The sequence below is a fragment of the Ranitomeya variabilis genome, chromosome 5 (genome assembly GCF_051348905.1).
Source record: "Ranitomeya variabilis isolate aRanVar5 chromosome 5, aRanVar5.hap1, whole genome shotgun sequence".
NCBI lineage: Eukaryota > Metazoa > Chordata > Amphibia > Anura > Dendrobatidae > Ranitomeya > Ranitomeya variabilis.
In genome coordinates, this window is record NC_135236.1 from 99,972,729 (window position 1) to 99,989,672 (window position 16,944).

Genomic DNA, 16,944 nt, shown 5'->3' on the forward strand with positions numbered 1-16,944 from the left:
GTTCCAGAGTTATTACCGCATAAAGTGACAGTGGTCAGAAGTGTAACAACTGGCCTGGTCATTAGTGAGTGATATGACTCGTGTGGAGCGCCAGGAGGACCACCGACCCCGCAGATACACCGCACGCCCACCACCACTGACTGTATGGTTATATGAGTGACCGGCAGGGAGCGAACCCTCCATATTTATGTCCTTGGTACATGACGTCATCCCACAAGTAGGCGTGCTTTGAACAAGGGGCGTGACATGTAGCAAACGCGCATTCAACTCTGTGAGCGCGCTTTCGACGTTAAGCAATAGGGGCGGAGTTTGGCTGCAGATTCATCCAATGGGAGTTAATGATGGCGGTGCGCGTGTCCGCCAGGCGCGCAGCTGCTCAGGAGGCGGCGGAGGTGGTCGGGGAGCAGCACTGTACGTCAATTCGGCCCCGGACGTCGCCCGCACATCATAGTCCTAGCGGATCCCAGCGCTGCCCGCACCCTGCAGAATGACGGAGCTGAGGCACAGAGGTGCCGGGGAGCAGGAGCTGGACGAGAAGGTACATGGAGGCTGCACTGCATCCACACGGTGACAGCAGCCGCTCCATCCTGTCATTGCAGGACCAGCGGTGATGAACGAGGCGACCTGCAGACATGGCAGTGCCATTACCTCCTGTAGGGCCAGGTGTGGAGATGGCAGTGCCATTACCTTCTGTAGGGCCAGGTGTGGAGATGGCAGTGCCATTACCTCCTGTAGGGCCAGGTGTGGAGATGGCAGTGCCATTATCTCCTGTAGGACCAGGTGTGGAGATGGCAGTGCCATTACTTCCTGTAGGACCAGGTGTGGAGATGGCAGTGCCATTACTTCCTGTAGGGCCAGGTGTGGAGATGGCAGTGCCATTACCTCCTGTAGGGCCAGGTGTGGAGATGGCAGTGCTATTACTTCCTGTAGGGCCAGGTGTGGAGATGGCAGTGCCATTACCTCCTGTAGGGCCAGGTGTGGAGATGGCAGTGCCATTACTTTCTGTAGGGCCAGGTGTGGAGATGGCAGTGCCATTACCTCCTGTAGGGCCAGGTGTGGAGATGGCAGTGCCATTACCTCCTGTAGGGCCAGGTGTGGAGATGGCAGTGCCATTACCTCCTGTAGGGCCAGGTGTGGAGATGGCAGTGCCATTACCTCCTGTAGGGCCAGGTGTGGAGATGGCAGTGCCATTATCTCCTGTAGGGCCAGGTGTGGAGATGGCAGTGCCATTACCTTCTGTAGGGCCAGGTGTGGAGATGGCAGTGCCATTACCTTCTGTAGGGCCAGGTGTGGAGATGGCAGTGCCATTACCTCCTTTAGGGCCAGGTGTGGAGATGGCAGTGCCATTACCTCCTGTAGGGCCAGGTGTGGAGATGGCAGTGCCATTACCTCCTGTAGGGCCAGGTGTGGAGATGGCAGTGCCATTACCTCCTGTAGGGCCAGGTGTGGAGATGGCAGTGCCATTATCTCCTGTAGGGCCAGGTGTGGAGATGGCAGTGCCATTACCTTCTGTGGGGCCAGGTGTGGAGATGGCAGTGCCATTACCTTCTGTAGGGCCAGGTGTGGAGATGGCAGTGCCATTACCTCCTGTAGGGCCAGGTGTGGAGATGGCAGTGCCAGTACTTTCTGTAGGGCCAGGTGTGGAGATGGCAGTGCCATTACCTTCTGTGGGGCCAGGTGTGGAGATGGCAGTGCCATTACCTCCTGTAGGGCCAGGTGTGGAGATGGCAGTGCTATTACTTTCTGTAGGGCCAGGTGTGGAGATGGCAGTGCCAGTACTTCCTGTAGGGCCAGGTGTGGAGATGGCAGTGCCATTACTTCCTGTAGGGCCAGGTGTGGAGATGGCAGTGCCATTACCTCCTGTAGGGCCAGGTGTGGAGATGGCAGTGCCATTACCTCCTGTAGGGCCAGGTGTGGAGATGGCAGTGCCATTACCTCCTGTAGGGCCAGGTGTGGAGATGGCAGTGCCATTACTTCCTGTAGGGCCAGGTGTGGAGATGGCAGTGCCATTACTTCCTGTAGGGCCAGGTGTGGAGATGGCAGTGCCATTACTTCCTGTAGGGCCAGGTGTGGAGATGGCAGTGCCATTACTTCCTGTAGGGCCAGGTGTGGAGATGGCAGTGCCATTACCTCCTGTAGGGCCAGGTGTGGAGATGGCAGTGCCATTACCTCCTGTAGGGCCAGGCGTGGACATTCACCCATAAGGCCGGGTCTGGGCATGCATTGCCTCCCGTAGGGCCGGGTCTGGGCATGATGGGCGACATGAAAATTTTAGAGTCTGTGATATCCCCTAATGATGGTTTCTGGGGTCACGTTACTACCTTATGTGAGTGACGGTCCTAAAAAAGCCAAACCTGTTGTAGGCAACTTTTCCATTATGGACTTTAGTAAATGTACGATTGTGGGGTCCAACCCCTGGGACCCGTTTATAGTACTTTTATCAGGGGGGCCCCTATGTGAATGCGGTGGTAGTGCACATGTGTAACCAGCGTTTCTTTCACTTCCCTCAGTGGGATCACACATGTGCACTGCTGCTTTATTCACATGGGGCCACAAGACCCCCATTTTTGTGATTGGTGGGGGTCCAAACACTCAAACACTTCTCTTATGTGAATCCATACTTTACAGCGATCCTTAGCACATGTACGCACAGGGTTTTTTTCTAGTAGCAGCCGTCTCCTGTTTTGGGTACTTCTCTGTTTCCTGAAGATTTCTTTGCCGCCTTTTGATTGGACGGTGCCCGGTTTAGAGCGTTTTCCATCAGGATCTGCATCAATCATGGGACAAACACTTTTTTCTTTTTCAAAACGGGAAGCGGGAAAAATGCTCTGAAACTGAACATGTGACCCACAGTATTTTTAATTTATTTTTTTTTATGAATAGGACGTGCCTTTCAAGCATTTTTTGAGCGAACTCGCGGGCGTCTCTTAAAAGGAAAAAGCCCTGTGTGCACATAGCCGTATTCTCCCGCGATCTCAGACGTGCAGACCGGTGAGTGACTTGGGCAGTCCCTGAATAGGACTGACCAGTGATGGAGATAAAATGTACGGACCGAGGCTGGGAAATAATAAAGGGGCGGCATTGCTTGCTCGAACACCGCTGCCCCTCTGGTCAGCTGATTGCTGGAAGTACTGCAGGTCAGACCTCCCCCAATCTGATATCGCCGGTCCATGACCAGCCGACCAGGGTATGTTCTCACTTGTTGATCATTAAGTCCTACCACCACTACCAGATCCAATATTCCCTGTAGTCTTTCTGTGCCTGGATTCCCACAGATCTATTTACCTACACGGATAAGCTCCAGTGTAAGAGATTTGTGTAATTAGCTCGCGGAGGATTACCTGTAATGGATCCAGTTCTGTCAAACCATAATCTCTACAGATTTGCAACCACTGAACATAGTTCTATACACTCCCAGTAACCGGATATGGGGAGTATGAGAAACCCAGACTGCCCTGACCTTCATTTACAATTCGTAAAATAAATCTGTCTCCAGATTTTTTTCACCTGCCCTGAGAGCAGCATAATGGAGAGACGCTGCAGAAACTCTGATTCCAGCGATGTGTCACTTACTGGGCTGCTTGCTGTCATTTTTATAAATTTTATCAGCAGGAGATTATCATTAGAGGACTAGTAAATAGTGATGAGCGAGTGTACTCGTTGCTCGGGTGGTCTCCAAGTATTTGTTAGTGTTCGGAGATTTAGTTTTCATTGCGGCAGCTGAATGATTTACAACTACTAGCCAGGCTGAGTACATGTGGGGATTTCCTAGCAACCAGGCAACCCCCACATGTACTCAGGCTGGCTAGTAACTGTAAATCATTCAGCTGCCGTGATGAAAACTAAATCTCTGAACACTAACAAATACTCGGTCACCCAAGCAACGAGTATACTCGCTCATCACTACTAGTAAACCTGCTGCCTTGTAGTCCTCCATATTCATAAGTTCTATATATCCCTAATGCCACCACTGATTGACAGCTTTCTGCCTATGCACAGTGTACACAGACAGCTGCCAATCAGTGGTGTGGGTGGGGTTATACACAGCTCAGCATTCAGTGAACTGGAAGATCTGCAGCAGAGAAAACTGAGATTTTATCAAAAGTATAGCAGGTGGCCCAGTAAGTGACACATCGCTGGAATCAGAGTCTCTGCCCCTACATTATTCTGCTCTCAGATGGGACACAAAAACCTGGTGACAGATTCCCTTTTAGTTTTATTTATTTAGCATTAGACACTTTCATTAACAGTTTGTATCAAATCATAGTTATCCCTTTTTGGTTGGACAGGGGATAGCTGTTTGACCCTTGGGGCCGCCAGTGTTCCCGAGAATTGTCCAACATGTTAATCTCTGCTCTATTCATTTTTCATGAGCCCTGGGGATAGCCAAGCACAGCGTTTCTCGGTGTGTCAGGAGGGGGGTCGGCGTTGTGCTCCATGGTGTTATATTGGCCGCTGTGTCCTGCCACATATAGATGCTGTAGAGTGTCTGTACAAGGTCCCTTCACCCCTCTGAGCTCTTACCCATTATTTCCACATATTAATAAATCAGTGATTTTATACAGAGCTGAGCAGTAGGTAATAATATATAGTAAAGAGGCTGTTCAGTGTCATATATTACCTACCATTAGGACAGATCATCAATATCAGATAACACCGCTGCATCACTTCCAGTAATTTTCGGCTACATCCTGCATTATGAGCCCTGGCACTTTTTTTTTTTTTTTTTGTAGCCTTCAGGCATATTTTGTACAACATAATCATTTTACAAACATTGGGTGGAGCTGCGTTCTTCCCTAGAAAGCGTTCCTAGCTGCTTGTGTGACAAGGTTTACTGTGCATACACCTGGAAGGGTTAAACCCGTCCAAGAGCGACCGAGCTACACTGTTTCCGTATCTTCCATTATTCCAGCCTATGACACAGTGTGTGATTGGTCTGGCTGCTAAGACCCTCACAACCGAGAAAATCCAGAATGGAGCAGTGATGTGCTTGTATGATCAGCGCTCTGATCGCTTTTATGGAGGTGTATGGTCCCGTGATCTTGCACGCTCACTACTAGTGATGAGGTGGCTGTATACTTACATATACATGCCATTCTAATGGGCACTGACCAACCAGCTAATACGTATGGTGGTGTCCCAACTCTTCCCCCATTTGCTGTCGGAGGAGAGGAATAAGTGCTGGAATGATGGATGTCACCTTGCCTGATCCTTTTTTGTCACGGGCAGTAGACGGCCTCCAGTTGTCTGTCAGCGCTTTAGCCTCCTCGCTCCCCATCCCATCTGTGCATGTACATAGGTCAGGGATAATAGCTAGTGACTAAACACACATTTCACCTCTGGCAAGCAACGACTATGTTCACACTGAGTTTTTGTTTTGTTTTTTTGTCTGAGGCTTTCAAAAACTATGGCCTCAATTTATCAAGACCTACGTATTTTATGCCTGTCTTGGTGAAGGGGTGAGCTGGAGTCAGATGCTCCTGATTCATCAAGAGGCTCACCCCTCATAATAAATCTGGTGTTTGCCCCTGTGTGCTCCTTGCCATGAATGTTACTCCAGTTGGAGATGTGTGGTGTAAGTAACGCCACCGCTCAATATAGAGTTCACGAGCGGGCGTTGCAACGCCCCTGTCCTGCCACAACCCTACCTCCTTTGTTGGTGCTAGGCATGAGACCTCCAAAATCTGAAAAGTTTTATTGTAGCATTGCTCCAAAATTTTGCACGTTTTCAAAGCTTTTTTTAAAAATAAAGCTCTAACTTCTCATATGAGCAGCAAAATAGATTTTCCATGAAAATAAATTAGAAAAGATTATGAGTAGGGTATTGTAGAGGATCTGCTCAAAAAAGTCTTGAAGAAAATGAAATATGAATATATCCTCAGGTGCATGGTCGTATTTGGGAATTCTTTGACAATTTTGTGAGTTTCCTTATCAGGAGTTTTGGATTGTTATGATGTCACATGTGACTGGAGGCATGGTAAATGCATAGTGCACAGGCCTCCATGCCTTTGGCCTCCATGCCTTTGGCCTCCATGCCTTTGGCCTCCATGCCTTTGCAAAGCTACAGGACTTGTATTGTTCAGGCAGTGATGAGATGTGCAATACTATCTCAGCGCTGAAGCTCCTTCATTCTTTGGGTCCTAGTGACTGAGCACCCACTGACGATAAAGTGAAGACAGAGACATGTCCACACTGTTCTGGAGAATTTGGACTTTGTCCATTTTGCAATTGCTTGGTCTGTGTCTCCTGTTGTCTTCACCTACCAGCAGCTCTGTGGGCTGTATCTCTCCACTTCTATGGATAATAATATGGCCAATGTGAAGGGCAGGAATCACACCATAGAGAACCATTTTTGCATACTTGATATGGCGCCCCCTGTTTCACTGTCCACATCGTATATTTGGGGCTCAGCGGTTTGTTCCCCAGTAGCAGGGATCGCTCCTCTGCCTGAGATGAATGTCTCACCATCTAATTCACAAAGCATTACTTCAAGGGTTCTTCCCATGTGGGTAAATTACACTATCCACTAGAGATGAGCTGCTGACTTCTGGGGGTCTGTCACAGAATCCTGCATGGATTTGACAATGGGGCTATAAAAGGCTCCTTTGTAGTGGAGGCTGTGCTCTCCCTGCGACCCCCAGAGTTGGCTGAGGGCAGTGTAGTCCCGTACACCCCCCTAAATGGAGCAATGGGGCACACAAGTGTCCACTGCTGCACTCTATAGGGCATCTCCGAGCCCTGTTCTCAAAATCGGGCGAGGTCCAAGCCCTCAGACCCCCAGCAGGAGGCAGGTTATTGCTCACTCTGTGGATAGGTAATGACTTGTCAATTAAAAAAAAAAGAAGAAAACCTCTTCGGTTGATTGCTGGCAATTTTTAGAGCACCTATAGAAAAGACTGGAGGGGGCCGCACATGGGTGGTCACCTTTTTAGGCCTCCCACTGCATAAAAAGGCCCTGTGCTGTAAATGTCCCAGGTGGGAACGCCCTTTAAGACTTGAGTGGAGTTTGCTGTTGGCATATTGTTGTTGGATAAGTTATCATGTGCCTACTCCCCCTTTATTCCTCGTTTTGTGCGGTTTCGTTGATGTTCGAAATGAACCGACATCTTAATTGATGTTATACAGGAACATTTCATTCCTCTGATTGCATTATGAAGTGTGTAGCGCTGCTGCCGGAAGTAACGGATTAGAGCTCTATGCAAAAATCACATTTGGAGACCATGAATCATTAGTGTAGAAGCAGGAAAGAAATATATCTTGGTACCGTGTTAGCCAGTAGATAGAAAAATGTTTAGAATTGAGAGTCCTCAGTGGTTGATACCTTTTAATGGCTAACTGAAAAGATGGTAACAAATTGCAAGCTTTCGAGACTACTCAGGTCTCTTCATCAGGCAAAGACTGAAACAAATTCTGAAGAATCACATATTTATGCACAACATAGGATAGAGAAAAAAAAAAGGGGAAAAAAAACTATGGACAAGCCAGGTGACATGAAGCAGAATTACCATGGGTGATAAACAGTTACGTCCATAAATATTGGGCCAATTCTTAGATAAGGATTGTTTTATTGTCCTGTGATTAGGGTCTCTGTTGTGATGACCCCACATGGTCTGATGGGCAAGTTCCCTAGTTGATGTAAAAAGACATAATTCCATGTGACACATTCATTCCTGCATTTAGAGTGTCAAAGGTCGTCATCAGTTTATATTCCCAGATTCTCCTGTCTTTCTGTGTTTTGAAGTTACCTTTCAATACAAGTAATTTCATGTCCATAATGCTATGATTTGGGAGACAGAAATGTATTGCCACAGGTAGATCCATTCTTTTTTCTCTTATTGTATGGTGATGAGAGTTCATCCTTGTTCTCAGTTTCTGCCCTGTCTCCCCCACATACAGACCCCCAGTTGGACATTTAGTACAAATAATTAGGTACACCACATGAGAAGTGACGCAGCTGAAAGTACCTGGGATCTTGTAGTCCTGATGTGAATTGGGGATCTTTATCTTGTCCGTGGTCATTATAAATGGACAGGTTTTACATTTTTTCTGGTTGCAAGGAAAGGTTCCTGCAGCTGTTGGAGAGGACAGGGAGCTCTTGACAATGATGCTTCTTAGATTTGGGGGCTGCCTAAAACACAGTAATGGGGGGGTCTAGAAAAATGGATTGTAATCGGGCATCTTTTTGCAGTAAAGGTTGTAATTTCCGTGCAGATCCCCTTAGCACCTCCAGATTTGGATTGTAGGTAACTACTAGAGGTACCCGGTTATTTTCTTCTTTAGCTTTGTAATGTAGCAGGTGATTCCATGATATTCTGGTGGCTCTTGTGATCTGATTTTCAATTGTTCTTGGATGGTAGCCCTGATTCAAAAAGGTCTTTTTGGGTCGCCTCAAATTTGGAGCAATTTTTATTGGAAATTTTCCTAATGTCATTGACAACATTCTTTTGAAATGCATTGAAGGCCTCAGAGTATTCCTGGATAGGGTGGAAATTGGATTTCTTCTTTAAAAAGGTGTGCTGATATGGATCGACAATCACTACTGAGCCATCATTATCATTTTTAGTCACTTTCCTCTTAACATAGTATTTTTTAATCGCCAACTTCCTCATAAATAATTTAATTCCTACAAAAGCTTCGAATTTATAAAATGTTGTACTTGGGGCATATTTCAAACCCTTATCCAATAGAGTCATCTTGTTGGTGCTCAAGACATGGTCACTAAGATTAAAAATCTTTTGTTCTAGCGTACCTTCTGTGTTTTTTTGTTGTTTTTGTTGTTGTCGCTGATATTTACTCTTTTTTTTGGTAAGATTCCCGGCCCTACATCCCCTTTTCCGTGATTTTTTTGAACCACCCGAAAAAAAGGAAGGTGGCTTTGTTTGGTTTTTTGCTGTTTTCTCTGTTCTTGAGCCCTAGTCGGTGCCATACTACTTGTTGATGGTTGAGGTCTACACTCCCCTTGAGTGATTTCGGGAGAGTTCGTTATATTTTCAAGTGAAACAAACCTATTATGGGTCGCAATAGAAGGTATAGGAGTAGAAATTTCAGGTATATTATGGATATTATCATCAGTCCCTATTTCCATATTAGAATCACCGCGGATAATTTCATTATTAGAATACTCTCTCAAAGGACTCTCTACCTCCGAGGTGAGATGAATAGAAAATCTCTCACTCAGGGACAGTGAGAGGTCCCCATTCTCTTGTATTTCATCCAGTGTAACTAGTTGACTATTTCCTCCCATGGTATGGCTCTTCTCATGGTCGCAAACAGTCCGTCTAATTTCTGGGTAATTCCCCACTTGATTTGTTCGATTTAATATATTTCTTTGAGAGACATATACATTGTCAGATATAGAGTCCCTATAGAACTTTCTTTGTTTTTTCTCTATGATTTCTTTCTCCTTTATTTTAATCCTTCTCCTTATACTATTTGAGAGGTGTATTATTTCCTGAATTGATTCAAATGGTTCAATCTCCTCAAACAAATTGGAGATTTCGTTCCTAATCCTAATCAATTCACTCTTTCTTTTATTAATGATGAATGACACCACACTCCTGGAAAAATCATGGAACATAGCATCCCATTCAACCATGGTGTTCGGATCACCAATGTCCCCTGATAAAGGTTTATGAACCACCAGGCCTTTAGGGATGTGGTTTGACGCCAAATATTTTTCTAGCGTAGCTATCTCCCATAGGTCTCTCATTTCTTTAATCAGATGCTGTTCTAATGTCCTCAAAGATTCGATAGCTTTAGTTAGATCCTCTTTATTTGGATCCATACATAGTTCCTGTGTATCAATTTGAAAAAATCTCTGAATCTTATGGATCCTCTCTTTTCTGTCCTGCCAAAGTTCACTCATTGTTAAATCCCACTCAGAAAATGCTGCAGCCACTTAATAAAGGTAGTTATTACTATTTTATATAAATATATAAAATATGCAAAACAATAAGTAAACAAAAATTAAAATTAAGGGCGCTGCATAACAAGTATCCTAACTGGACCTGCTGCAGCAAATATCAGGACCTAACTACCAAATTGTCCTAGTAATAAGCAAAAACGCCAAAATGTAATCTATATATATATCTGCGCTGCGGGTATGATACAACTTCCTCCTAAATTTCCCCAAAATACAGTAATACAAACTACACAAAAATATATACTAAAGGGTACCGTATGTTGCTCCTCACACACACCTTTACCTTTCTGGTGTGATTACAACAGTTTTCATAGAGCGCTGTCAGAAGGTCCTGTTGGTTTTCAGATGACTGTATAAAGATGTCCAAACTGTAGCTCCTAGACCGATCCACAATACTCAAGACACAGGGAATGGGGTGTTAACCTGTCCCGGCCGGTGACAGTCACCCTTATTCCGTTATGGATAATTCGCTTACTCACTTTGCAGTAACACACGCTTGCTATAGCAACTTGCCGGCGAGGTGCAGTGAAGCTGCAGGACCTCGCGTGACGTCACAAACACGTGATACCTCACGTGATCGGCTTCCAGAGTTTGTACAGGACGCACCATAGACCAAAATTCATCCGACGCGTTTCGGAGTCGGCAGACTCCTTCCTCAGGGATGGTATGGTGCGTGACATAAGGGGTTTATATAGTATTACAAATAAAAGCGTTGTATTCACTGATTGAACGCAAAAAGTTCGATTTCGCTATTGAGACCATTCGGAATGAGTGTGTTCATCTCAAATATCCATCTGCTTTCTTCTCTTGACATTTGATGTATGAAGTTTCCTTTCCGCCAACTTTTCTTTACTACTTTAATACCCACGACAATAATGTCTTTTATTGATCCCCCATGATGTTTCACAAAATGTTGTGAGAGGGGGTGAGCTTCGAATTTGTTATTAATGTTCCGCAAATGCTCTCCAATGCGCACACTCATTGATCTTATAGTCCGCCCTATATACCATTTCCCACACGGGCACTTAATGCCATATATTACTCCCTGAATCGAACAACTTATGAAGTCCTTAATTATTGTTGTTTCTCCATCTTGATTAATAATACTCAACTGTTTTTTTGTATGTAATTTTTTGCACAGTAAACATTTCCCACATGGAAAAAAGCCAGACAAAGTATTTAGTCCGTACGACAATCTTGGAGAAGAAGGTTTGCGGATCATGGGAGCTATAATATTCCCCAGGTTATTTGCTCTTTTGTAAACAACTATATTGCATTGAATAGTTGCCATCTACCCAGCTGGCTTTTAAACGTTCCCAAAAGTCCGTTTATAAGAACTCATAGAAACTGTTCCAAACCAGGGGATTATGATAAAGAAACGGATATCCTAATAAAAAAATTTTGCCAAAAAGGATATGATAAAAGAATCCTGGCACATACCAAAGAGAAGGTTGGAAAGAAACCAAGATTAAAATTACTTGAGCAGAAAAAGAAAAAAGATAAGAGTATGATAATAGAGGATATTCCTATCATAACCCCATATAACTCCAACAGTCACATTTTGAAAAAAATTGTGAAGAAATATTGGAACATACTGAGGGAGGACAAAATAATTGGAGAATCATTAGCGGAATATCCCAGATTTGTTTACAAAAGAGCAAATAACCTGGGGAATATTATAGCTCCCACGATCCACAAACCTTCTTCTCCAAGATTGTCGTACGGACTAAATACTTTGTCTGGCTTTTTTCCATGTGGGAAATGTTTACCGTGCAAAAAATTACATACAAAAAAACAGTTGAGTATTATTAATCAAGATGGAGAAACAACAATAATTAAGGACTTCATAAGTTGTTCGACTCAGGGAGTAATATATGGCATTAAGTGCCCGTGTGGGAAATGGTATATAGGGCGGACTATAAGATCAATGAGTGTGCGCATTGGAGAGCATTTGCGGAACATTAATAACAAATTTGAAGCTCACCCCCTCTCACAACATTTTGTGAAACATCATGGGGGATCAATAAAAGACATTATTGTCGTGGGTATTAAAGTAGTAAAGAAAAGTTGGCGGAAAGGAAACTTCATACATCAAATGTCAAGAGAAGAAAGCAGATGGATATTTGAGATGAACACACTCATTCCGAATGGTCTCAATAGCGAAATCGAACTTTTTGCGTTCAATCAGTGAATACAACGCTTTTATTTGTAATACTATATTAAACCCCTTATGTCACGCACCATACCATCCCTGAGGAAGGAGTCTGCCGACTCCGAAACGCGTCGGATGAATTTTGGTCTATGGTGCGTCCTGTACAAACTCTGGAAGCCGATCACGTGAGGTATCACGTGTTTGTGACGTCACGCGAGGTCCTGCAGCTTCACTGCACCTCGCCGGCAAGTTGCTATAGCAAGCGTGTGTTACTGCAAAGTGAGTAAGCGAATTATCCATAACGGAATAAGGGTGACTGTCACCGGCTGGGACAGGTTAACACCCCATTCCCTGTGTCTTGAGTATTGTGGATCGGTCTAGGAGCTACAGTTTGGACATCTTTATACAGTCATCTGAAAACCAACAGGACCTTCTGACAGCGCTCTATGAAAACTGTTGTAATCACACCAGAAAGGTAAAGGTGTGTGTGAGGAGCAACATACGGTACCCTTTAGTATATATTTTTGTGTAGTTTGTATTACTGTATTTTGGGGAAATTTAGGAGGAAGTTGTATCATACCCGCAGCGCAGATATACAGGTCCTTCTCAAAAAATTAGCATATAGTGTTAAATTTCATTATTTACCATAATGTAATGATTACAATTAAACTTTCATATATTATAGATTCATTATCCACCAACTGAAATTTGTCAGGTCTTTTATTGTTTTAATACTGATGATTTTGGCCTACAACTCCTGATAACCCAAAAAACCTGTCTCAATAAATTAGCATATTTCAACCGTCCAATCAAATAAAAGTGTTTTTTAATAACAAACAAAAAAACCATCAAATAATAATGTTCAGTTATGCACTCAATACTTGGTCGGGAATCCTTTGGCAGAAATGACTGCTTCAATGCGGCGTGGCATGGAGGCAATCAGCCTGTGACACTGCTGAGATGTTATGGAGGCCCAGGATGCTTCAATAGCGGCCTTAAGCTCATCCAGAGTGTTGGGTCTTGCATCTCTCAACTTTCTCTTCACAATATCCCACAGATTCTCTATGGGGTTCAGGTCAGGAGAGTTGGCAGGCCAATTGAGCACAGTAATACCATGGTCAGTAAACCATTTACCAGTGGTTTTGGCACTGTGAGCAGGTGCCAGGTCGTGCTGGAAAATGAAATCTTCATCTCCAAAAAGCATTTCAGCCGATGGAAGCATGAAGTGCTCCAAAATCTCCTGATAGCTAGCTGCATTGACCCTGCCCTTGATGAAACACAGTGGACCAACACCAGCAGCTGACATGGCACCCCACACCATCACTGACTGTGGGTACTTGACACTGGACTTCAGGCATTTTGGCATTTCCTTCTCCCCAGTCTTCCTCCAGACTCTGGCACCTTGATTTCCGAATGACATGCAAAATTTGCTTTCATCAGAAAAAAGTACTTGGGACCACTTAGCAACAGTCCAGTGCTGCTTCTCTGTAGCCCAGGTCAGGCGCTTCTGCCGCTGTTTATGGTTAAAGAGTGGCTTTACCTGGGGAATGCGGCACCTGTAGCCCATTTCCTGCACACGCCTGTGCACGGTGGCTCTGGATGTTTCCACACCAGACTCAGTCCACTGCTTCCTCAGGTTCCCCAAGGTCTGGAATCGGTCCTTCTCCACAATCTTCCTCAGGGTCCGGTCACCTCTTCTCGTTGTACAGCGTTTTCTGCCACATTGTTTCCTTCCAACAGACTTACCATTGAGGTGCCTTGATACAGCACTCTGGGAACAGCCTATTTGTTGAGAAATTTCTTTCTGGGTCTTACCCTCTTGCTTGAGGGTGTCAATGATGGCCTTCTTGACATCTGTCAGGTCGCTAGTCTTACCCATGATGGGGGTTTTGAGTAATGAACCAGGCAGGGAGTTTTTAAAAGCCTCAGGTATCTTTTGCATGTGTTTAGAGTTAATTAGTTGATTCAGAAGTTTAGGGTAATAGGTCGTTTAGAGAACCTTTTCTTGATATGCTAATTTATTGAGACAGGTTTTTTGGGTTATCAGGAGTTGTAGGCCAAAATCATCAGTATTAAAACAATAAAAGACCTGACAAATTTCAGTTGGTGGATAATGAATCTATAATATATGAAAGTTTAATTGTAATCATTACATTATGGTAAATAATGAAATTTAAAAATATATGTTAATTTTTTGAGAAGGACCTGTATATATAGATTACATTTTGGCGTTTTTGCTTATTACTAGGACAATTTGGTAGTTAGGTCCTGATATTTGCTGCAGCAGGTCCAGTTAGGATACTTGTTATGCAGCGCCCTTAATTTTAATTTTTGTTTACTTATCTAAGAATTGGCCCAATATTTATGGACGTAACTGTTTATCACCCATGGTAATTCTGCTTCATGTCACCTGGCTTGTCCATGGTTTTTTTTCCCCTCCTTTTTTTTTTTTTTTTTCTCTATCCTATGCATAAATGTGATTCTTCAGAATTTGTTTCAGTCTTTGCCTGATGAAGAGACGTGTGTAGTCTCGAAAGCTTGCAATTTGTTACCATCTTTTCAGTTAGCCATTAAAAGGTATCAACCACTGAGGACTCTCAATTCTAAATATTTTTCCATAGAGTATCAGGTTATCGGCAGCACATATCCTCTGTACATAGGGTGATGTGCGATTTTTAAGCCAGCATGAAAGTCCTTGCATTTCATGAACAAATGTTTTGCCTCTTTATGTGGACCAACTGTCCTCCGAGTGCTCTGTCGCCCATTATTGGCTATTCTGAATGGGCCGTAAGGCTGGCCATACACACCAGATAGCTGTGGGCCCATTTGCCCGTTGGCACTCTCTCCCAACCCTTCCCCCTCCATGCACGCTTGGTGAGTTCAACCAAAGTACATCAGATGGGTATGAAAAAAAAATGTGATCAATTTACGATTAAGAATTTACTTCCTGCTATTATCTGAACTAAATGCTGCCCACCCGAGAAAACCAGTCTGATGTCTCTGCCTTGTTTTTGTAGGATGTGGAGCATAAAAAAAAAATCTGCTCCATTCTGTCAGTGCCAGAAAATCGGAACATATTCATTAGAGTGCAGGCCGATTTTTTTTTTTTAATTTTTTTTAGAATCCAATACGATTATCAAATGCAAATCGTGCATGGTTCAAGTTTTTCCTGGAAATTGGTCCGAGGAAATAAAATCTGAGATATACATGGCGTCATTGAATAACTGAAACTCCGCTTGTCTGCGCGAGCAATTAGTTGTTGAGTTTGCGCTGAATCCTTTTTTTTTGGAACTGACAAATGGAATTCGGCCCCACATTAATCCATTGCACATCAGAAGCTGAGGACCCCACTGATTATTATGGTGTCTGTCTGCCCTCCGTTATGTCAGTTTTGAGAACAGAAGAGCTGAACTTTTTTTTTTTTCTGTTCTAAAAACTGACACCTAATAGCCAGATGGCTCCCATGTAGTGCCTCCTCTTCTGTTTGCGTTAGTTCTGCAGCAGATCCATTCTGATCAGTCATTCATTGTTGGTAGGTAGCAGATATGGCGTCCCCTGTGTATATACCCTCGCCGTATCTACGTGTTGGTTTCCATGGCACAGTTAGAGGTCAGTTGTGTTACAGCCATGTCTGTAGAAGTATGAGGCTTTTTTGTCCTTCAGTACACAAGTTCTACATGATTTGCCTTCTCGTGTGGACAGATCCATGAATTCTCTTCATGCTTTTGTTCATCCATGTTCCACATCCTAAACGAGGAGGGTTTTGCATTTTCACTTTCCATATGGCATGGATGGAAATATTAAGTCGGGGGCGACCTTGGCGTATGTCAGTAACCTCTGCCTTACCAGACTTGTGAAAGAGGCTGGACGACCTATGGGTTATGCTCAGTGTTAAGTAACCGGCGACATTCCAGCTGCGGCCTCGTATGTGACATGTTACTTCTCCTTCCAAGTTCACGCATGGCCAGAGATTGAGAGCGGACATACTCCAGTTTGTGGAGATCTGAAGCCTTTCTTCTGTACACTGTGTGGATGTGACAGGACGATGCTGCTGACACCGGCTCGGCAGTATTTCTGGAAGCATGTTTCCCGCTGTCACAGCAGTCGCTCTGGTCATGTATTGTCTCGTTGCTCGCACTCTCGGGCTAAGCCGGCAGTCTGTTCTCCGGCTGATTGCATTTATTTTTAACCATTTTCCCCTAAATGGATCCGTGTGATTTTATGTAACATTGTAGGCGGAGGATGCAGAATCCAGTATTAACATGGCCGAGCCCTGCTCTGACACTGAGCAGGAGGCCTGCGTCGTCTTCATGGAGGGGGGAGATGAGGGGCTTCACATTTTGGTGGAAATTACTGTAAAATATAGTCAAAAAGGGTGGAACTATATGATAACCTCGGAGGGAATGTGACACATGTATTAACATGAAAAGAAGCACAATCTATTCAAGTTTTATCTGTACCCTACAAATGTTCAAAGTGACTTCCATTGGTGGCACGGCAGATGTCCAGACGGTCGTCCAGTTCTGTCCAGACGCGTGCCAGAATATTCTCGAAGATAGACTTCAGTGTTTCATTGATGTGTTGTCTCCAATCGTTCTGATCCTGTGGCTCCGGTAAAGAGACCTTGAGCCATTGATGTTGCCCTACAGAAAGAAGTCACAGGGTGTTTGAAGACTCGACCCAAGACACAACATCACTAAAACAGTGGAGTCCATATTTAAGGATATGCCGGCAAGCTTTTATGCTGTTTGTGAACAGGCCTGGAATAAGGGATACACCTTCTCCTGTGTCCTTCATCGGTGACTAGAAACATCCTTATAAGATGGGGCACTCTCTAACTCTTCACGTTAGTGATGGTGTGTGGCGACAT

At 44.3% G+C, this 16,944-nt stretch overlaps 1 protein-coding gene across 1 annotated transcript in view; it reads left to right on the forward strand.

The window, feature by feature from the left end:
* Positions 1 to 291: 291 nt before the first annotated feature.
* CDS2 (CDP-diacylglycerol synthase 2) overlaps positions 292 to 16,944 on the forward strand; it is a 57,032-nt gene continuing 40,379 nt past the window's right edge. The window contains exon 1 of the mRNA XM_077263043.1: positions 292 to 538. Within this exon, the coding sequence (XP_077119158.1) occupies positions 488 to 538 (51 nt within the window). The 5' untranslated portion in view covers positions 292 to 487. The remainder of the gene's footprint in view (positions 539 to 16,944) is intronic.